The 23,547-nt window shown below is 46.4% G+C and overlaps 1 protein-coding gene across 24 annotated transcripts in view; it reads left to right on the plus strand.

The window, feature by feature from the left end:
• Bcor (BCL6 co-repressor) overlaps positions 1–15,969 on the plus strand; it is a 120,002-nt gene extending 104,033 nt beyond the window's left edge. For 9 of the 24 annotated variants that reach the window (XM_087600027.1, XM_087600032.1, XM_087600033.1 and 6 more), the window contains 9 exons: positions 3,998–4,255; positions 4,705–4,947; positions 5,512–5,837; positions 6,133–6,390; positions 11,115–11,281; positions 12,310–12,455; positions 13,483–13,560; positions 13,740–13,896; positions 14,809–15,964. In XM_087600027.1, the coding sequence (XP_087456153.1) occupies positions 3,998–4,255; positions 4,705–4,947; positions 5,512–5,837; positions 6,133–6,390; positions 11,115–11,281; positions 12,310–12,455; positions 13,483–13,560; positions 13,740–13,896; positions 14,809–15,100 (1,925 nt within the window). In that variant the 3' untranslated portion in view covers positions 15,101–15,964. 24 annotated transcript variants of the gene reach the window in all.
• The last annotated feature ends 7,578 nt before the right edge of the window (positions 15,970–23,547 follow it).

Consider the following 23,547-nt stretch of genomic DNA (forward strand, 5'->3'; position numbering starts at 1 on the left):
TCTAAGCTCTACTTATTCCTTTTGGGGCTTGTTTGTTTTGGTGGGAATGCAGTAACCACTCATCCCAGGCTGGCCTTAATCGTCCTGCCTCACTCCTTTGGATGCTGGGATTATAGGGATACATGGCCAGTCTCTGCTCCCTTCCCTTTCTGAAGCAGCCCCTCTGCTCTGAAGTGGTGGGCGCATCTTGTTGTGGGGAGGGCATGGTCAGGATTTTCATTTGCCCTCTTTCATAGGGTGGCTGAGTTAAATGATGCTAGAAGTTGATCAAATGAGTGAAGTGCTTCCCTTCCAACCTGACAATTCATGGGAAGGAATTCTCCGGGACAGTTTAGGGATGGGGAAGGGCAAGGGCAAGGAAGCATTAACTTGGTCTTTGCCAGTCTCTTGGGTGGGGTGGGCCCGGGAACCTACTAAATAATAGCCTGAACAGGAACTGGAGGGAGCCTGAGTCAGGGGATTTGTAGGAACTTCTCGTCTGGGGAATTTCTTCCCCAGGACAACAGCAGCATGCTTTATAAACTAGAGAGATCACCTACTCTGCTCAGCAGTGTACCTGCAGAGGGGAATGACGTCTAGGATGGTCGTCAGAAGTCTTCAACTCTCCCATCTTGTTTAGGGCTCACTGGGCGTGGCTGCCACAGTGGTGAAGTTGCTTTGTTGCCATGGTGATTTGTAAATGTTGCCATGGCAATGCTTCTACAAGGTATAGTATGGCAGCACAGTCATGATAAATTATGGGATGTATGTGCTACAAAGTCATATGACCATGCTATAGGGAGCAAGTTTCAAACTTTGAGCGACACAGCCACACTCACATCTGCCTACATGGCATGACCAAGGGGCCAACAGTACGATCAGTGGTAGGCAGTAGAGCCTGGTGGTTAGGGCCTCACTTGCTTGTTTTCTATTGGCCCATGCCCTTTGCTGTAAGGATAACCTTGTTGGTAGTGGTTTGGCCCTGTTTTAGAGTGGTCCAAGGGAAGGTATATAGGAATGATATTCCTGTGGCTGATGACAGTAGGGGTATGTTTGCTTTGAAATTGTTATTAGCTCCTCAAAGATCATCCTGGTGCAGATCTTTGGGGCTTCTCTGAAAGGAATGAGAATGGTTGCCCTAAGAGGCTTGGAGGATGGAGGAGACTTGAAGGATGGAGGAGAAGTTGGCTATGCTGATGGTATGTGGACTGGTGTGAACCTCAGATTCATCAGTAAGAGTTCTTGATGGTAATTGGGATGTGGAGAGAACAATAGGCCCTGCTCTGGCCTTTCCTCAGGATGAGGCAAAGGGAGGCTCAGGAATAGAGTGGCCAGATGAATGAGGAATGGTGAGGAGTTGAAGGAGCCAGTGAGCAATGTGTTAACTCCTCTTCCCTACCAGTCTCTCTATCAGGGAGTCGTGGATGGTAGTGGGGTGAATGGGGTGGTAGGGGCACCCCCTGTGTGCAGGTTTGCTCAGATGGGAAAATCCCAGAAAAGAGTAAGATGGCCCAACCCCCCACCTTCACACACACACACACACACACACACACACACACACCCGTCTTTAGGGATGCTCCTGTCATGTAAGGAACGGAGGCAGGCCCCTCTCAGCTGATGGTAGGCCATGAAACAGTCTTGGGGTGGTTTTACCAGGGCACTTTGGGCAACTGATTGAGATAAGCTTCACTTCCCTGTTGACAGTGAGGCTGAATGAAAACTTCAGTGGAAAAGCTCCCCAAGAAAGATAGATAGCTTAGGCAGTGATACAGGTGCCTACTCGAGACCTGGAGTTCAACTGTTAAGACTAGGAAGTGAATGTAAAATGTTCAGGGCAGAGAGAGAGTCTTAGCGATTGATTGGCAGGAGGGGATATGATGCTGGAACAAGGCAATGGAATCTGGGAAAGACCCCACACTGAATATGCTGCTATCTGAGAGTGATGGATTCCATCCATAAGCAGTTATGACAGTACCCAGTTACCTTCCTTTCATATCACCTACAAAAGGGAGAAGTGAATGAGGTACACTTTAAAATTCTGGGCTAAATTGAGCTGGTTTAAGGATCCTGCATAAATAATTTCTCTGGTCCTTGCCATCACCCTGAGCAGTCAGGGTAGATGAGGGAAGAGGAGAGGCAGCTGGTCATCCTGTTCCCACTTTATAGCCCAGTGTGGCCAAGTTGTAGGTGTACTGTTTGCAGCAGAGCCGTTAAGAGAGTCACAGAGTGGCTAGCACAAGCGAGACCGGGCAGCCTGCTATCTCCAAGACCCCTGCTGGACTCCGTGCAGTGGTCTCTGGCAGTCTGTATGTCTTCGCAGCCTTAATGGCGGGACATTGACATTGCTGAAGACGTGCTTTGACCATGTCCTTGAGTTAGATGTACTCGAACTGCAATGGTCTGCCATACCAGGGGTCCAGCTGCTGGCTGTTCTGTCTGTAAGGTATATCACCATGAGGAAGAGGAGCGGCTGGGGACGTGTAAGCATTCCTTAGCTCAGATTGGATCTAGTACCATGTTCCCGAAGGTGCTGCTCACCCGCAGCTGACAGCCACTCAATGCTGGATTGTCCTTGAGAGAAGTCGATGATGCATGAGCAGAGCTGGTCGGAAGTAGAGGGGGAATTTGAAATGTATCGAGCTCATCCTATGAAGTGAATGTTTATTTCACCTGCAAATGACTCCTTCAGCGCTATTACCAGAACACCAGACCCACACCCTTAGGAGACCCGCACTCCCCGGAACATGTGGAATCATTTTAGTGATCGGTGGGCAAGCATTGAGCCTTATGGTGGTTGTTACATAGTGGGTTTTTGTTGTTGTTGTTGTTGTTGTTGTTTAGGGGATTTATTTTCCGTGTGCGAACACGTATCACAATACGGATGTGGAGGTCAGATGATAGTTCTTCTACCTTGTAGGTTCCAGAGTGGAAGTCAGTTCCTCAGGCCTACCTTTACCTGCTGAGGCAGCTCACTGGTTCCCATAGTGCTTCTATTTTGTTGGTATTGGGAAAAAACTGCCATACCAAAAGAACTGTGGGCTGCTTCTTGGTTAGAGTAACAATTTGGAAGTGATGCTGGGCTGTGGTGATTCAGGGAGAGGGTTGGTGACGTAGGTGTCTACTGGTCCTCTTCTCCCTTGGTCTGATATAGAGAACTGAAGGAGCCCTGGAGAGCTGGAGCCAACAGTTTTGTTAATGCTTGACTGGTTACAAAAGACTGTGAAGAGGGTGAGGTCTTGTCTATAGATGTTTGCTTGAGAGAAAGAGCACAGGTTAGGTGACCTGAGTCCCCGTGGGGAATCCCCTATTTTGGACACTAGATGGGAGCAGCTTGATTTAGTGATAAGGATTTCTGTCTCTCGGCAGCCATCAGATTGAGCCCTTTGAAGTTGTCTCTGAAGTTGTAGATTTTGCTAAGGCATCCTTACCTTTGGCTCTGCTGGGCCCCCTCTTCCCAGCAGCCCTGGGTCTGCAGGGTTTTTTGCCCCCTCTTGCCCACCCAGGTCCTGGGCTTCTTTCAACACTCCCCCATCCACATTCCTCATTTTTTCATCATCTTTTGTCTGTCTGTTCGGGTAAACATAGATGTTGCCCCTTGGGTAAATGACATTTTGGGAATATCTAGTCTTTTACTACAACCCTCTGCCCCTCTGTATTTCCAAATAATGACCTAACACATGCTTCTCCGAAGATGTTTTAGTTTAAGCACACTTGGTTGGGAGTGTGGGTACCCCAGACATTTCTGGGTTCCCCTATCCCCCAACTACAAAAAGATTAAAGACAAGGTACCTACCTTGCTGCAGTTGCTGACTCGTTTTGGCATGCCCTTTCTCTGGAAAGTTCTGTTTATTCTGCTTCCGTGCTCCTAATGGGTGAGGAGATCTGTCTCCCAAGACCTGTCAGGTGTTCATCACCTTGGCCTTGGCTGAGGCTGTCCCGCCTACTCCCCATATCCTGCCTCCCTGCCTCTGTGTAAGGACCTAGGTCTTTATTTCTGTATTTTCCTCTGGCCTCATAGGTGACTGTAGTACTGGAAACAAACATGATCTCTTTGAAGCCCCAGAGGACAAAGACCTTCCTGTGGAAAAGTATTTCTTGGAGAGGCCGCCTGTGAGTGAGCCACCCACGGACCAGGGGGTGGTGGACATGTCACACAGCCCCACCCTCCGGCTAGACAGGAAACGCAAAGCGTCAGGTGACAGCACCCACACTGAGACCACTGTGGAGGAGCTAACTGAAGACCCTCTGAAAGCCAAGCGGAGACGGATCTCCAAAGGTGAGCTCGTCCAGCTTCCACTGCTTGCTTGGGTGGCCTGTGCATGCAGCCGCAGAGGGCACACTTGCGTGTGGTCGTGTGGGGTCACAGTGGGGTTATTGCAGCACCTCTCCCCCTCCCTCCATAGACAGCCTTGCTACTCCCACAACACCTCCTGAAGCCCTGGGGAGGCGGCACCCACCTCCCCACCCTCCAAACCCAGAGGCGGCCAAAGAAAAATAAAGTGACTTGCCAAGCAGAGACAGTGGCCACACCCTCCCCCTCCCCCATCCCATTGGTGCTATGTAAGACAGTTTTTTCCCTCCCCATGGGGCTTTTTGATTAATTTGTAGTTATTTCTCCATTAGATGACTGGCCTGAGAGGGAAATGACAAACAGTTCCTCTAACCACTTAGAAGACCCACATTGTAATGAGCTGACCAACCTGAAGGTGTGCATTGAATTAACAGGGCTCCATCCTAAAAAGCAGCGCCACTTGCTGCACCTTAGAGAACGGTGGGAGCAGCAGGTGTCGGCAGCCGAGAGCAAACCTGGCCGGCAAAGCAGGAAGGAAGTGACCCAGGCTGTGCAGCCTGAGGTCACCTCCCAGGGGAATAACATCACTGAAGAGAGGCCTGGCAGGAAGAAGGCAGAGGCCAAAGGCAACAGAGGCTGGTCTGAAGAGTCCCTCAAATCCTGTGACAATGAGCAAGGTATGCAGAGACCACCTCGTGACTACTCGCTGTGCCTCTAGAGCATAGGTCGTGCATTCCATGGGAAAGGGCCTCTTGGGGAGCACGGGAACTTGGGCCATCCAAGTTTGTGGCAGGTGGTGCCGTTTGGTGCTGTCCTCGCACACCCCATTGCCTGTCTTTCCACTTCCTTCCTGAGTTCCAAGTATATATATGGCTGGGCAGGAAGGAGAGGCTGGGTGGCCCCACAATCCTTCCAGGCTCCAGCTGCCTCAGTCATCTGGGTTCCTGAGCACCTGAGCCCAGAGGGTGGGGGAGAGCAGGAAGAACCAGTTTCTGTCCTCTAGTCCTGGCCCTTTGAAGAAACTTACCACTTGGCATTTTGAGGGTTAACCTATTTGCCATTTGAATGTGGGATAATTAAAATATTAATGCTTTGAAAACATAATTGGTATATCTTTAAAAACTGAAGCAGCTCCAGTGATCAGTGCTAACAATGGGCTTTTCTTTCTGCATCGGCTACAACTGTGTAACGCCTGCTTCTTCTCCCCCTCCCCCGCCCGTCACCGCCCCCTCCGTATTTAGGCTTGCCTGTGTTCTCCGCCTCTCCGCCCATGAAGAGCCTTTCATCCACCAATGCAAGTGGCAAAAAGCAGACTCAGCCAAGCTGCACGCCAGCCTCGAGGCCGCCTGCCAAGCAGCAGAAAATTAAAGAAAGCCAGAAGACAGATGTGCTGTGCACAGAGGAAGACGAGGATTGCCGGGCTGCCTCCCCGCTGCAAAAATACACAGACAACATCGAGAAGCCATCCGGGAAGAGACTGTGCAAAACCAAGCACTTGATACCTCAGGACTCCAGGAGGAGTGTGCAGATCACAGGAGAATACTATGTGGAGAACACTGACACCAAGGTACCTTGTGCCCCGCTCTCCCCTCGTGCCTGCTTCTCATGGAGGAAGCTCCCATTTTCCTGGACTGCACCCTCCTTTCCATCATTCCCACTCCTGTCCTAGAGTGGCATGTGCGCTAGGTGGCCATGAAGTTTCAAAGAGTGAAACCCCGCCCCCCAACCCTCCCTTGACACACCTCTCCCTTCCTAAAAAAGAAAGATGTCTCTAGGTTTGTCACTCCGGAAGAGGAAGGGGAGAAGAAGCAATGGGGGTGTTGAAGGGTCACAGTCTTACCTGTACATTACTTTTGTGACAGATGACTGTGCGGAGATTCAGAAAACGACCTGAGCCCAGCACGGACTATGATTTGTCACCACCAGCCAAGCAGGAGCCAAAGCCCTTTGACCGTTTGCAACAATTGCTACCGGCCACCCAGGCCACACAGCTGCCACGCTCAAATTCTCCTCAAGAGACCACCCAGTCTCGCCCCATGCCGCCAGAAGCTCGGAGACTTATTGTCAATAAGAATGCTGGCGAGACCCTCCTTCAGCGGGCTGCCCGCTTAGGCTATGAGGTGAGTGTGGACTTGTGGGCACTCTGGGGCTGAAGCCTCCCGCTGCTGCTGCTGCTTGAGGTTGGGCATAGTAGCTTCCGGGAGGAACTTGGAGAGCAGAGCCCAACCCCTCCACAGCAGGAGGTGTTCCAAGGCCCAGGAGGATGTTTGTATTAGACCCTCTCTGGCTGCTGTCTCTTTGGTAGCTAGATCTGTCAAGGTAGAAAAAGAAAGGCCTCAAATGTTTAGTTCCTGGTCAGGCAGGTAAGCTGCCATGCCACGATTGCTCCCTTATCTCTGATAGATAGTCTGACATAACCCAGGACTTGGCGACTGAGGTACATTTTAATGATTTCTTTTGGTTTGTGATTAACAAGGGTATAGAGAAGTGATTAGCTCTGTTTTCGGTGGCTTATACTACTGCTGGTAGAAAGGTGGTCTTAAGGGGTCGGAAGTGACTAGGAGGATTTGTGTGGACCCACTGCAGTGGGTGGGGAAGGCAGCCTTGACTGGAATGCTATCTGAGAAAGTGGCAGCCTGAGGGGGCTCTGCCCCAAACTCACTGCTGCCAACTGGACCTGTGCCCTCAGTGTCGCACTCCATGGTGTGCTCGCAGGCCTGCATGATCCACAGTAACTCATCTTCTTTTTCATTGTCTTTGGGCTGGCAACTGCGTCTTCGGTTGAGGAAAGTTGCAGAGTGACTGAAGGACTTGGAAAGATACTGCCCCTGAGGAGTGACAGCAAAGCCCAGCCCTCTCCCATCACTCGCTTCCCCAGCCCTTCTTTGAATCTCCTCTCCAAAGGCTTCAGGAGGACTGTTGTTTTGGCAGTTTAGAATCTCCTGGAGCTAACCACCTACTTCCACCCTGTACGCACCCCACACCCACTTGCCAATTGAAGTTGTGGTGTGATAACCCACAGGGCAAAGACTTTTTTTTTTAATGCTGACATCAGCCCCCTGGGAGTTGGATGGTCAGAATAAAATTCAGTTCAGCAAGCCGCTTGTGGAAGTGTGAAGGAAACGGGTGGATACACCGACCCACCGTAGGCCAGGGCCAGCAAGATTTAGCCAGCACCCTGGCATCATTACATTCTTTTTTTTTTTTTTTTCCGAAGCTGGGGACCGAACCCAGGGTCTTGCGCTTGCTAGGCAAGCGCTCTACCGCTGAGCTAAATCCCCAACCCCGCATCCTTACTTTCATTTTGATAACATTGTACTTGGAGGTGGGATCACCTAGCCCTACATTAACCAGTGACCCAGATCCCAGCCTGAGCCTTGTAGCTTTGCGGGTGGGAACTTGAGGGAAGGATGATTCTTCCAGGCACTTGTTTCTGGTTGCGTGTGCTGTTGTTTGCATCAACACATCTCTGTTTTCTATCTCGGAGATAACTAGAAGGAAAGATTGGTAATCAGCTCAGTTACTGTGGTTTAAGTGCAAGTGGCCGTTGGTTGTTCAACCACAGGCACCAAGAGCATCGCCACCTAGGACGAGGGTGAGGCTTTGTGCTCTGCATCAGTTTCCTTTCAAGGGACTTCACCAATGCTATACTTGGGCTTCTGGCAAGCTCAGCAAAGGAGCCAGTGAGGGAACAAGGGTTCCCTCAAGGGCAGCAGGCTTCTTTGCTCATAGAGAAACAAGGCTTCTTTCTTAGCCCTTTGATCTCGGCATCAGTTCCAAAGGTCTTAGTCCTTTGCAAAGAGAAATGGTGAGGCTCAAGAGACCCTTGTGGCTTCTCTAAGGAATAGTTTTTATGCAGCCAGTAGGTCTGAGTCCTACACGAAGGAATACGTTTTTAGGCTCTGTTCCTTTGACGGCCTGGAGAGTATTTACTGAACTTCTCCATACAGGCACGTGCAATTTTCAGTGTGTAAATTCCAATACCCAAAGTTTTAACTATTAATGTTAAAACCATTTCACTCACCCAGAGTCTGACTTTCCTGGGTTTCTTTTGGTAGAATTAAAGGTGTTGGATGATATGCCATTCCGATATGGCAATTTCAAACTTCCTAAATGAGGGAAGGACAATTTCCTGGTCCTGTAAGGAACTGTTGGAAACATGTAGCTATGGAGAGTTTTTCCAGCTGTGAACTTTGCCACCATTGTTTCCTAGTGGCTAAAAGTGCTTCAAGGACAGTAAAAAGGAAATCCCTCTTACCTGGACTTCATTCTCTTTTAGCTAATGTGGGTCTAGGGGTTTACAGCACCCCATCTCTTCAGGGGTGTCTTAACTAGATAGACGACTGATCAGTCAGGCAGACCAGGCACTCTCAACGTTGCTTGTCTCCTACTAAGAAGGCTTCTATTTCTCTAGCTAAAATGCCAGCACGAAACCACATGCTTGTGCATTTTAGTGGTGATGGTTAAATTTTCTATGAATTAAATAAATCATGTTTTTAAAAAAGTTAATGAGGCATTTAATTAATTAACAATGTCGGGTTTATGGCCTTTATGGTTACATTTTTCGGTTAATGGCATTCGGCTTATGGCCTCTTAACAGAATTGTCCAACAAAAACAGTTTGATTTTTGTTTAGGAATGGGTGGGTTGTCTTTCAAACACCCATTTCTGCATGCAGAAAATAACAGAGAAGTGTATCAGGCAGGCACACATCGTCACCATTCTCTCTGTCGGGGACAGCAGTTGGCATCAGTAAGGAGGCCATCACCTTCCCACCTAGGAGAGTGGTATTAGCTTGCTTGACCCCAGCAGAGGGTCAGCCAGATGCTGATAACAGCTGGATTGAGGCCCTCTAGCCGGAGCCTTTCCTTGGGCCTTTTGAGGCTTCCCAGCAGACCTGCGACTTGGCTTGAGTGAGGAGTAGAATATTTCACCTTGGTTGAGAATCTTAGCCCCCCAGAACCACAGTCTCCCAGAGTGTTAGATGGGAACACTCCCACTTTGCTTTTCCTAGACTTTGGAGAATGGTGTGGGGCAAGATCTCAGGCCAAATGACATCAGTGCGGCTGAATGAGGATAGGCCGTGGCAAATGCCTCACCTGGTGTGTGTTCACTGCTGCCTTTCCAGCCCTTCCCCCACGAAAAGAGCGAATTGACTTGGCCTTCTGCTCTGGCTTCTTTCATTTCTAGGTTCCCTCAAATCAGCCCTGTAGTGAGGTAGGCTTCCAAGGTGAGGGCCATAATTGTCAGAACAAATAAAACCCTGGGTTGAGAGGACACCGGGCAGACCGCCGGGATCCACATAAATTGATCTTTGCACAGCAGTCAGTGGTGCTTGCTGATCCCAGAGTCACGTGACGAGGTCTCTTCCTGGCTGGGGCACACAGCTCATTAGATTGCAGCCGTCCACTCGAGTCTGGCTAGTGAGGGCCTGCTAAAAGAGCAGCAGCTTCATGCGGTATCCTGGATACCGGTGCTCAGGGCAGGTGGCCTGGGAGCTCAGAGCATTGTGGGCTTTCTGGCAGGTTAGAACCTGAAGGAAGAAATGCCGTGGCAAGCATGCCTTTTCTCTTCCTCCCCTTGTTTTCCAAGGGAGCTGCCGTGACGACCTGAAGCAGCAGGGCACAGATGGTCAGATTTACCAGCGTGCAGCTTTCGACTCACAGCAAGGCATCTGGAGCATTCTAGTTAGGACACAAGCGACCCTTTACCTTTGAGTGAACTGTCCCAGAAAGGGCGTGCAAGATTTTTTACAACCCACCTCATGTCTATGAGTGGCCAGCAGGAGCCCCATTTTATGTCTAACAGATGAATTTCCCCAATGTCAGAAAGGGAGGCCCCAATCTTACCTGTGAGGTTTCCCTTTCACTGATAGGCTATGTGTTAGGCCACCCCCACACTTGCCCATTCTTAGAAGTTAGGAACGATCTGCTTGGCATGACTTAGAGGAAGATAGTGTAACCGGTTTCCTGGTGACAGATACTGTTCAATGTGTTTGAAAACTTGCTTAATCATGGTAATAAGACATGGAATAAATTACTGCGGTGCTTACTGGGAGTGGTTCATAGTAATATTTTAACATGCTAAAGAAGCGAGATTAATAAGAGTGATTTGGATGCAAACTATTGACACAAACCGCCTTCTGCTGAGGGGGAGGGGCGGGCTTGTTCTATTTTGTTCTGCTATGTGATCTATCTGACTCTTGTCATTGACTTAGGTAAATAAGAGTGTATTTCATTGATTCAGTCTTGAGTGAGAAGTGAGGAAAGGTGGGGCTATTTGAGGTCTGAGTGTCCTTGGTGGTATAAACCTTGCCTCCCAGCCTAATTCTCCTGTCTGATTGGGGCTGGAATCCGCCTGACCCGCTCTGGGTTGCAGGATGCGGTGATACTGTTCCATTTTGCTTCTCTTCGGTCTTAAACTTGGCTGTTTACTATCTACAATGGCCTGTGGAACATAAATGCCATTGTACAGGTGAATGCACCCTTGGATTTGTTTTGTTAAGACAGGGTCTCACGTCTGTTGGTCTGTTGGCCTCAGCCTCCTGAGTGTTGGGAATTACAGGTGGGAGCCACCATGCCTGTCATTGAATGAGCCCTTTTGAGATCTCTGCAGCTGAGTCTCTGCATGTTCCCTCAACACTGAGCCAAGCATATTGGGGCCGCACAGCCTTGGGCCACACAGAGCCCTTCACACTGTTCTGAGCCCCTCAATAAACATTCAGGCACCACCCAAACCACAGTGGGTTCTCAGGCCCCAGTGTGGAGTCTTAGAACTATGAAGAAGTCTTCCTTGTGAGGTGACTGTGTGGTGATCGGATGGTCTTTCCTGTTCCCTCCCCACAGGAAGTGGTCTTATATTGCCTGGAGAACAAGGTCTGTGATGTCAATCATCGAGATAATGCTGGTTACTGTGCTCTGCACGAAGCTTGTGCCAGGGGATGGCTCAACATCGTGCGCCACCTCCTTGAATATGGCGCTGATGTCAACTGCAGTGCCCAGGATGGAACCAGGTCAGTGGTGTGTCCTGTCCTCCTTGTGCTCTCATCCTTTGGAAGAGGAGACAGTAGCTCTAAGGGGATGCAGAAACCCGAGTGAGGGGTGGGGAGCACAAATCGCACTTGCACAGATTCCAGCCTAGAATTGAATGGAACCGATTTTTCTGCAGATATAGGCAAACCCCTCCTAGTCTTGGCCAGTTCTGTAGTTCTCCCACAGACCAGAACTCCTGGAGAGTCTTTTCAAACCTGAACTGTTCATTACTGTCTGAGAAGTCACTATTCAAAGTACTTGTGAGCTGAAACACCCCTGGGGACAGACTAAAGACCACATGTCCCTCCCTCCACTGCTTCCTCAGTCACCACCCACATCCAGCCCTGGTGTTCCCCTTGTCCTTAATCTTAGTTCTGAGTCAGCACAGCACCTTGAGGAGTACACTGCTGGAAGACAGGGCATGAATCTTTTAGGCTTTTGTTTTCTTTTTCTTTTTTTGGAGAGAGTATGTAGCCTTGATTATCCTGGAACTCACTATGTACACCTGGCTGGCTTTGAAATCACAGAGATCCGACCGCCTCTGCCTCCTGAGTGTCATGACTTTTTTTTTTTTCCTTCGGAGCTGGGGACCGAATCCAGGGCCTTGTGCTTGCTAGGCAAGTGCTCTACCACTGAGCTAAATCCCCAACCCTTGTGTCATGGCTTCTAATAGCATTACCTCCTGTGCGCTCCTGTGAATATACCATTGTCAGGCCCTTAAGATGCTTTCATCATAGACTTACATTCTTCCTTGGGCCTAAGAATAAAATAGATGTGTGCTTGAGATCTGACCCTGAAATAGTCCCTTCATTGGTCCTTTTGAGGAGAGCTGGTTCTGACTTTGAGCCAGTTGTTTCCCTAAAATGGTAGTGATACTACATCCAGAATGCTCACTGTAAGAGATGTGCCTTTGCCTCTAGATCAGACAGCTTGGGAGGCACATGCATGCATACATAAATACGCATGTGTATTTCACACAAGCTTAATGCCACTATGTTCCTCTTTCCAGGCCTTTGCATGATGCCGTGGAGAATGACCACTTAGAAATCGTCCGATTGCTTCTTTCCTATGGTGCTGACCCTACTTTGGCCACATACTCAGGGAGAACCATCATGAAAATGACCCACAGTGAACTTATGGAGAAGTTTTTAACAGGTATGATGTAGTCCAATGGTTGATCTTATTCAAAACTGTGATTCACCTGTACACAGTATGATGGTGGTCACCTACAGTCCTAGGTGCTCTGAGAACATAGGGATGGGAGATGCTCATGTAAGCCTGACTGACTTACAAAGGACCGGTAGATGAGCACTTAGCATAGGGAAACCCTGGGCTCTTACACTATCCAAGGGGTGGATGGGGTGGGAAGAGATGGAAAATGGATATTTTTGATTTGGGTATGACTAGGCAGAAAGAAAGGGGTGGGTTTTTGGGTTTGTGTGTGTGTGTGTGTGTGTGTGTGTGTGTGTGTGTGTTTGTTTTTGTTTTTGGGTTTTTTTTTTTTTTGATAGTGTAATCCTGTTGTAGTAAAGCCATTTGGCTTCTTCGTGGTAGCTTTGTCTGATTGCTTGCTTGTTTGTTTGTTTGTTTGTTTGTTTGTTTGTTTAGTTTCCTTTTCTACAAATCCCCCATCCCCCTTTCACCTAAGTATGGCCCATAAGTTTACATAGCAAGTCTGTGTGGAATTACACAATCTCCTGGGCATGCAGTTTTGGGTGATGTCTTTGGTCTTAGGATAAAGCCATCATTTAAGCCCAGGTGTTATGAGATCCCCAAAACAAAAGCACAGAGGGTCTCACAACTATCAGGACTTGCAGTTGCACTCCTTATCACACACTTGCGGGAAGAGAATTCCCTCAGTCGGCCCAAGACTCACACATGCCCATCTTGAGTTGAACTTACTGGGAGAAGTTGCTCAGTTGATCAGAGACAAAGTGTAAAGAAAGATACAGTTCTTTCTTGGTTTTATACAAAGTATCCTAGTAGGAGTTCAGAGGGGAAATGCACAGTAACTGGATCAGCATTTTGTTATTGTCACATGGGCTTTTGTTTTGTGTGGGGACATGATGCCATAGTGGGGCCCAGGCTGGCCTCAAACTTTCTGGGATTCTAGTTGTGACACCACATTACTTTGCCAGTATATTTTATCTTCCGTCACTACCCCTCCCCTCTTTCTCTGCAGACTATTTAAATGACCTGCAGGGTCGCAGTGAGGAGGACACCAGTGGCGCTTGGGAGTTCTATGGCAGCTCTGTGTGTGGTAAGCAGCATTGTTCATGGTACTATGGGGAGTGGGTGACTTGCAGTGTTTCTGCCTACTCTGAGAGAGGGAGGTGGGCACTGGAAGAAGAACTTGGTTGCTGGACAATATTGTTAGAGGTCTGGATATCATGGTCGAAATCTGTAGCTAAATCTTGTCTGTCATTTGTCTTCCATTAGAACCAGATGACGAAAGCGGGTATGATGTTTTGGCTAACCCCCCAGGACCCGAAGACCCAGATGAGGAGGAGGATGCCTATAGTGACATGTTTGAGTTTGAGTTTGCGGAGAGCTCCCTCTTGCCGTGTTATAACATCCAAGTGTCCGTCGCTCAGGGGTGAGCATGGCTCTCTGTGGCACAAAGTGGCCAAGCTGCTTCTAAGGCAGTTTGCCCCATTAGGCAGATGAAGGTAGATGAGTGGGTGGCTCCTTAGCTGTCTGCAAAGCTTGGATTAGGGTCCAGATTGTTTATTTATACCCAGTGGAAACGGGTGAAAACCTACCTCCTTATCTATGAATAGGACAGTCACACTTGGAGTCCTTAATGTATCACCAGATTTGGTTAGATCCCATGTTTCCCCTGTGGATATGCTGCTGCACCTTAATAATCCATCCTTTGGTGTGTACACCTCAAGAAACCGCTACTCTGTGTTGACAAAGGTATTTAATGAGTACTGTTCTCCTTGCCTCTGAAGCTGTAAACACATAAGCCATTACAAACAGTGGCAGAAATCCTAAAGGGTGTTGGCTAGTGAGAGTGTTAAGTATCTCTTCTCAAAAGGGTCACTACCAGAGAACTGAAGGGTGGGGGTGGAATTGGGAAAGGGGAGGAAAGATGACCTACTTCAGAAAGTGATCTGTCAATTCAGTGAGGGTCCTTGAAGAAGTCAAAGAAGTTGGGATGTAGGATGTTGGCTTTTCGGACTACAGCAGTCCACTGGAAAAGCAAGAAGCAAATTCTAGCCAGAGCTAGGTGGGCAGGACTTTCTCCATTTGTTTCTATCTGTAGCAGTCATGGTGGAGCTTGTTCAAATACTAGTAGATGTTCTTTGTAGCAAACAAATCTGTCCTAAGTTTTCTCACCTGCAGTTACTCTCCTTACCTTAAAGTCCAGTGAGCTATGGTAGGAGAGCAGGAGAGTTGACTAGAAGAGAGCTGGCCCTGGTTAGTACTCAAAAGTAGGCTGGTAGAGTAGTAGTACCTTTCCATTTGGCCAGAAATCTAAGCCCCACTCCTTTCTATTTTCTAGGCCACGAAACTGGCTACTGCTCTCAGACGTGCTCAAGAAGTTGAAAATGTCCTCCCGGATATTCCGTTGCAATTTTCCCAATATGGAAATTGTCAGCATTGCAGAGGCAGAGTTTTACCGACAGGTCTCTACGAGTCTCTTATTCTCCTGCCCCAAAGACCTGGAAGCCTTTAACCCTGAAGGCAAGGAGCTGTTGGATCTGGTGGAATTCACCAATGAGCTCCAGACACTGCTGGGCTCCTCCGTGGAGTGGCTCCACCCTAGTGACACGGGCCATGAAAACTACTGGTGAGCCACCTGCCCTGTGTACAGTGTGTTATAGTGTTAATCCTTGTGCATATGTGTCATAATACAACAATTTCTGTAAAGAAAGGACACTATTACATATGAAAATATCTCTTCTTTATATAAGAGAAGTTACTCCAGTCAGAAGAACCTAGAAGCCCGTGTTTTCTTTCGAAACTTTAAAGTCAGTTTTTATGAAGCTGTTAAGATGTCTTTATTTTTCAGTGCACACATGCTTTGAGATGTACGTTCGTTTTTACTTGGAACATTTTTCTTTTCTGTTCTTTTCTAAGGAGAAAAAAATAAATGACTAAATGAAAAGGAGCTGTGTGCTTGGCGTAATTTCATACAAAGCTCTGGTGGCGGGTCGGGTGGATTGTGTGGTCACGACTATGTGCTTGCTTTGGGGGAGTGAATTGGGTGAAGGCACTTGGTGGTGGTGTACTTTTATGTTTTGTTTACAGAGTACCTGCTCACACCAGGTAAATGCTATTGGACTTGATCCAGTAGTATGTAATATAAATTTCAAACCATATCCACACACAACAACTAATTGTAATAAACTTTTGTATCCTAATTTAAAAGCTGTGAAATTACTTTTCACACATCAAACCGGATTGTTTATATGTTTAAACATTTTATGCTCTTATTTAAAGAAGACTTTGAGCTATTTTTTTCTGTACTCTGTAAAATATTGAAAACTAACATAATATGTTGAGGTTGCTTGAAAATGTACATAAAACTAAAATTTTCTGAATTGTGTGTTTATGTTTGAAATCTGTGTTTTAACTTTGTAAGTAAATTCTCTGCCTTTGTATTTATATTTTACAAAAATTTTTCTTAAAAGGCAATAAACCTGTTGAGGAAAGGAGCAAATTGAAGTACTTTGCATCCTTTGTACTCCTGAAGAGTTAGTTACCCATCGTCACTGGGTTTCTCTTATATGATGATGATGGATTCCCTGTGGGCAACTTGTAAACAAGTTCGTCTCCACAAATCCAAGTAGACTAAGGGCTTCAGGGAAGCTATGCTGAGAACGTGATTTATTATCCCATTCCGAGAGTCTGATGCTTAGAACTCTTTCTCCCTCTTTCTCCCTTTTTGAGGTATTGGGGATCAAACCAGACTCTCACGCATGCTAACAACTATACTACCATTGAACCCCACCACTACCTCTTTTTTTTAGAAAGTGTTCTTTCACTTTCTTCCAGGGCTCAGATTCAATCATCCTATGTCAACCTCCAGAGTAGCTGGGGTTATAGGTGTGTACCAGCATATCTAGAAAAGTCTTCTGTCCCTTTCTCCTTGCATTGCCCTGGCTTTTTTGGATGGCTTTTGACCTTCACCCACTGCAGTCCCACATCCAGTACACATCTTGGTCTTTTGGGAGAGAGCTTTCCCCTGAAATGCTATAGTTATTGTCACTTCTCTTCCTCTAGGTCCCTTTTTGTTCTGTTACTCTGTTTAACCTGATCAGCAAGGTCTGCAGTTGCACCATTTCTACTGCTTTTACTTTTTCTAGCACTGTCTACTAGTATTGTCAATTAGTTCATTCCACAGTCGTTTAACTCCATTCGTCTACAGACACAGGCTCAAAAACTGGACTCCCTTGCAGCTCGTATTACCCTCCAATGACAGAAACAAAACAGGAAGATGGATTAGGGAAACTTCTAGTTATTGCTGTAGTATTCCAACATCCAGTTATCAAGTGGAGTCTTAAGTATACCAAGCTGGGGAAGGTAGGGATGGCAGAGGTCTGCAAATGCTGACAGGCCAAAAAAAAAAAAAAAAAAAAAAACATGGTTGGGAATGAAGAAATATAATGTGGTTGGACAACTCCATGAGGATTAGAGTAAGTTTGATTGGAAATATGGATTACCAAGTGAAATTTGGACTATATGCTGAAAAAAGGCAACAGGCAAGATTTCTGTTCCTTGTTTTTTGATCAACTTTTATGATCATGAGAAAAAAACCTATACAAGTATTATTCAACAGAAAGAAGTTCTTGTCATCCAGTGCCAACAGTCTCCCCACTTCAGACTGATTTGGGTGAGATTTGGTTATGTGGAACATCACCTCAAAGCGTAGGTAGGAAGGCCAAAAGGGGAAAAAATGGATAGGAACCCAGTGTTGCCTGCAGAAGGGATTGAACCGGAAGAGTTCATGGTAAACTGAAACTAAGAGACTAAAAGGCTGCCAGGAGCTTCAAAGAAAATCCAAGCAAAATTCCAAGGTTATTTCAGCTGGCGGCAAAGGGAGAGTCCCAAGTTGGGCCTTGAAAAGGCTGTGGGGACAAAATGAGCTCAGTGTGGGGAAATTGAGGTTCTGCCGCCTTAAGGCTTTTAGGAAAGCTGGTAGAGAGCTTTCAAGAAGCCTCTGGATGTTGGGAACAAGTTTTAAAAGCTTGAGCTGATAAGATGGCTCAGCTGGATAGGGTGCCTGCTACCAAGCCTGATGACCTGAGTTCCATTCCTTGGACCCACATGGTGGAAGGAGAAAGCCTACTCCAAGTTGTCCTTTGGCCTCTGTATATACACCAGCACACATGCCCCCCCCCAACACACATAAAAGATGAACATAATAAAGTTTTTGCCAGATGGGGTGGCATTCGGCCTTAAAAGCCCAACACCTGGAATGGGAGGCAGCAGCAGGTGCTTAAGTCTCAATATGAGACTAAGTTCCTGGCAGACAAGGCTACATAGTGAAATGTTATTCCCAAAAATGTGAGGGGGAAATGGTACCACACGCCATTAATCCCAGCACTTGGGAAGCAGAGACAAGTGGATCTCAGCCTGGTCTACAGAGCAAGTTCCAAGATAACCAAGGCTATGCAGAGAAACTCAAACAATAAATGAATAAACAAGTAAATAAAAATAAATTTAAAATCCAAAACTTAAAAAGAAAAAAAAGGTTGTTCTTCCACATCAAATTTATGGGGTACTGTGTTGTTTTAATTGGAGTACTGAGGTTAGAACCCAGGGCCTATGCATACTAAGTAATTACTGTACAATATAGATACACTGTTAGCTCTCAGATTTCTCTCTGCAAGCCTATTTATATAGCTTTCACATTTGAACAATATACATGTTTGTATTATTAGGGTTCTCTAGAAGAATAAAACCAATGGGATAGTGTATATATAATATATATTAAACGTATTAAAATGCCACACATTAAAATAGTTACAACAGCTAAATCATACCTAAGAGGCTGAGAGTCCAGTAGTTGCTTGTTCCTTGATACTGAGTACCTCAGCAGCCACAATCTGGCACTATAAAACCTGGAAGGTTCCACAGGGCCTCCCCCTGCCCCCACTTCTGATGTTCTGATACCAGCATAGTAACGAGCAGCAATAGTTCCAGCAAATCAGCATGGCAGCTAGAGGCAAAGCCAGGTAGAATGCTCTTCCTTATGCCTTCCCCTTTTTAGCTAGACTGCTAGCAGATGGTGCGGTCCATAGTTGGAGCATGTCTTCCCATATCTGTCAAGGAAATCTGGACGGTTCTTTGGGTGAGGCTCCCTGCTCAGATGATTCTACCTTGTGGCACGTTGACATGAAAACTGACCATAATAATGTTTGATTTTTTTTAAAAGAGACATTGGGTGAAAATAGATGAACAAAGACAAAGACCAAATTTGAATATAAGCCAGAGCCAATTAAAGCTTTGTGTCCCATTGATGACATGGCCACACAGAAAGGCTTAGACAATGTTCCAAAGATAGTACTGTGATGCCCCTGAGTCAGCTGGTCAGGCTTGCCTCATACTGTGCTACCTTTTTAAAAAAATTACTGTTTTGTTGGGTAGATTTATTTGTTTGAAAAAGGATCTAATGTAGCCCAAGATGGCCTTACTTGGTAATGCAAGGATGACGTTGAACTTGTGCTCCTCCTGCCTCTGCTTCCCAAGTGATTATAGGCATGAACCATGATGGCCCGTTTATACAGTGCTGTGATCAGACTCAAGGCTTCAGGCTTATTAGCCAAGCAGTCTACCAACTGAGCTATATCTCCATCCCAGACCACAGTGCCTTTGCATGTTAGTCTCGATGGACTATAACCCAAGCACAAAATGAGATGGGTCATAGATCTTATGTACTTGGATCAGCAGAGACCCAGCAGTAGTATCTGTGTTGTACTGCTAAAAATCTTTCATATACATTGTAGGGCCGAGCAAATACTACACTTGATACTACACAGTCACTGTGATTGATGGGACATACTCATATGGAATGGGGGGAAAGGAGAACGAAGCTTTTTTGGATGTCACAGATAAATTAGGGTTCAGGAATCAAATTAGATTTCCAAGCTTGGTCTCTTAAGGGGTCCAAGAAGCCCTGACAGCCTAGCAGCCATGAGTACTCACTCTCAGCACCAAGTTCTTGGCACCAGTCTTTATTGCCAACACCTTTTCGCTTTTGTAGACAACTAGCCAAAGTCTGTATCAAGGCCCGCTGACATGCCTGGCCAGGTGGGGGATAGATGGGGTCCATATGCCTCTTGAGATAACAAATAATAAAGAGCATTGAGAGAGAGAGAAAGAGAGAGAGAGAGAGAGACCGAGATTTTTTACTATCAGGTAATGTTTTACCTGAATCCAGTTTTGAGGAAACAATAAACCCAGAATGTGGGCCATTCTGTAAGACAATGAGCTTGCTGCTGCTGCTGCTTCTTCCTCTTCTTCTTCTTCTTCTTCTTCTTCTTCTTCTTCTTCTTCTTCTTCTTCTTCTTCTTCTTCTTCTTCTTCTTCTTCTTCCTCCTCCTCCTCCTCCTCCTCCTCCTCCTCCTCCCCTCCTCCTCCTCCTCCTCCTCCTCCCCTCCTCCTCCTCCTCCTCCCCTCCTCCTCCTCCTCCTCCTCCTCCTCCCCTCCTCCTCCTCCTCCTCCTCCTCCTCCTCCTCCTCCTCCTCCTCCTCCTCCTCCTCCTCCTTCTTCTTCTTCGATTTATTTTATATATAAGTACACTGTAGCTGTCTTCAGACACACCAGAAGAGGGCATCAGATCCCATTACAGATGGTTGTGAGCCACCATGTGGTTGCTGGGAATTGAACTCAGGACCTGTAGAAGAGCAGTCACTGCTCTTAATCGCTGAGCCATCTCTCTAACCCCTCCTCCTCCCTCCCTTCTCTTCTTCGCCTCCTTTCTTTTCTTCTCCTCCCCCCTCCTTTTCTTCTTTTCTCCTCCTCCTCTTCTTCCTTCTCTTCTTCCCTCCTCTTCCTCTTCCTCCTCTTCTTCATCATCACCGTCCTCTTCGTTGTTAAAAATCAGTGTCATGGAAAAGAAAATTAGGGAGGAGTAATGTCCTAGATCAGAGAAGGCTGAAAATAAAGGACAGAAGAATACAGAGCATGGACACTGACAGACTCCTAGATGCCAGCAGGGGTAAATAGCTGTAAGCTGTTGGTGGTTCTTACTGTGTTCTTCTTATATGTAATAAAAGAATTCAGAGCCCAACATGGTAGAGCTTACCTTTTGTCCCAGCATGCCTCTGCAGGTAATGATCACTGAGTTCAAGTCAGCCTGCTCACAAAGGGAATTTCAGAACAGCCAGGGCTACACAGAGAAACTTTGTCTCAAAAAACAAACAAACAAACAAAAGAGAACTCATGTAACATTTTGTTTTCATTTTGGAAATTTTACACCCATGTAACTATTCCTAGTTAAGAAGCTACTGAAAAACTAACAGCTCACCTGTTTTCATGACATACACCTTTCATTTCTGCACTCAGGAGCAGGCAGATCTTTGAGGTCAAGACAGACCTGGTCTATAGAGTAAGTTCCAGGATAGCCAGGGCTGGCTGCATAGAGAAACCCTGTCTCAACAAAAAGAAGGAAGGAAGGAAGGAAGGAAGGAAGGAAGGAAGGAAGGAAGGAAGGAAGGAAGGAAGGAAGGAAGGGTCTCAATACCAAAATTTCTTTGTGATCTTTTCCTTTCAATGCCTCCTTCTCATACCCCCACAGATGTGGGTGTATAGAGCCACCTGGGAAGTTGAAATAAAGACTATAAATTATTGGGGTAGAGAGACAGATTAACGATTAACAGCACTAGCTGCTCCTCCAGAGGACCATCTCTGTAGCAGCTCAAAACCATTCACAACTTCAGTTCTAGGAGACCCAATGCCCTCTTCTGATCTTTGAGGGCTCAAGGGACATACCTTATATGGACATAATCATACCCACACACGAGAGAGAGTGGGGGGAGAAATACTTGTACACATAAAATCAATATTAAAAAACCCCAAAACTATGAATTAGTAAGTAGCACATACCTTTAATCCCAGCACTCAAGAAGCAGAGGCAGGGAGATGAGAATCTTCTTTTGTTGTTGTTGGGTTTTTTGTTTGTTTTTTTTATTTATTTATTTATTTATTTATTTATTTATTTATTTATTTATTTTTTGAGACAGGGTTTCTTTATGTAACCTTGGTTGTCCTAGAACAACTCACCTTGTAGACCAGGGTGGCCTCAAACTCAGAGATCTGCTTGCCTCTGCCTCTTGAGTGCTGGGATTAAAGGCCTACGCCACAACTGGCTGGTAGAAGATGAGGATCTGAAAACCAGACTTGGCTACATAGCAAGTTGGAGGCCAACCTGGGTTACATGACACCCTATCTCAAATCAAAAACAGGAAAAAGCTTTAGGCATAGATGTTAGGCCCAAGAGATATGTCACACACACACACACACACACACACACACACACACACACACACACACACACACAAACACACACAGAGTTCAGGATCAGAGTTCCAGGTTTAGATTTAAATTTGGTTTGGGGTAGGAGTTTTTCCTCACATTGATGCTACTGTCCTCCTAATGCACCCTGGATTTACTAGTCAGATCTCCCTCTGAGCAGGAAGGTCCTCGTGAACACGTTGAAACAAGGAAGGCAGAAGCCAGCTGCTAGGGAGAAGCTAGGCCACTGTAAGAAGAAGCTCAAACCTTGTAGGGCTACAATACTCTCGCTCATTCATACATCATTGTTTCCAGTGCTAAACTCATTCATCCATCCAGGTAGGATGCAAGTCCAAACTAGCCATTTTGGCTCCAGAACTCCTCAGCCTGGCTGACCTTTCTTAAAGGTAAGTTGGCTGTCTTCTTGGGCTTTCCCTACTCATCCTCTTTCTCCTTCCTTCTTCTTTTCTTCCACACCCATCAGAAGGCTCCTAGGCTAACAGCCCCACCTACCTTCTCTACCGTCTCATGTAGATGCCTGACCTGTCAACACTCATGGTGGTGAATCATCAGAGTCATATACATTCTGGACAAGCTTGTGCTCAGAGTAGGACCTTGTCCCAAAATACCAAAAGGAAGTAGGGAGAAGTAGGGTAGGGAGGAGGGGGAAAGAAAGGAAAAGACAAAAAAAGTGCTTTGGATGAGTGGCGGGGGTCACAGAAGGCCCCTAGAGAGAGGAGCCACGAATGAAAAGTGGACAAAGAAATGAGCGTTGCTTGAAACAAGATGCTATGTCCCAGCTGCGCCACTCAAGAAAGAAATGTCACACACATAATATCGACCAAAATAGAAGGCAAATTGCGGAAGAATACGTATAATATGACACATTCGTATAAAGTTTAAAAATAGGCAAAATACCACGCTATATTCTTAATGTGGTTCTAACTAGCTAGTGTTGATGTAAAAAGAAAAGGATATGGGCTGATCAGTAGCCCCAGCTCCAGGGGATTCTAATGTTCTGCTCTCTACACCTGTACACGTGAGCACACACCCACAGGGGTGCACACACCAGTACACATAAGTTAAAATGGGGGGATGGGGAAGTACCTCCTCAGGTGAGTATGCAGGGAGCATTCATGAAGTCTTGGGCTTGATCCCTGGCACTGTAGAAGCAGAGATCAGGAGTTCAAGGTCATTCTCTATGACAAATTCAAAGCACGCCTGCTCTATGAGAAACCCTATCTTCAAAAGCAAGAGAAACAATAACCTTGGGACAGGTATGTTGATGAGTAAGAAGAAGCTCAAACGTCCATGAGACCATTCAGAGGAGATATCTGCAGCAGGCAAATCCACAACAGAAAGTTAACCAGTAAGTCCCAGGAACTGGGGAGAGGCTAGAGGGAATCAGGAACCTTTGGGTTTTGCAAAGGCTTCATGAAGTACAGTGTGTTTAGTTCATTATGAAAATAATTACACAACATTGTGAATATATTAAAATCACTTGATTGTACAACTGAAATGAGTGGATTTTATGGTACGTAAATTATACCTTAATAAAGATTTTGTTTTTTAAAGGAGCTTCAAGTCTCCAAGCAGGAAGAATCTGTCTGCCTAGGAAGCTGCAGATTGTCTCACCCCTGATCCACTGGGCATGGGCTTCGGTGGCGCAAGGACTGGGCTGGAATCTTCTAGACTAAAAACCTCTAAAACCTAGAGGTTCCTTTACCCCATCATCAGTTGGTTCTGGGCTGGAAAACAACTGAGTCTAACAACTGAACCA

Source organism: Rattus norvegicus, chromosome X (genome assembly GCF_021556685.1).
Source record: "Rattus norvegicus strain SHRSP/BbbUtx chromosome X, alternate assembly SHRSP_T2T, whole genome shotgun sequence".
Taxonomy (NCBI): domain Eukaryota; kingdom Metazoa; phylum Chordata; class Mammalia; order Rodentia; family Muridae; genus Rattus; species Rattus norvegicus.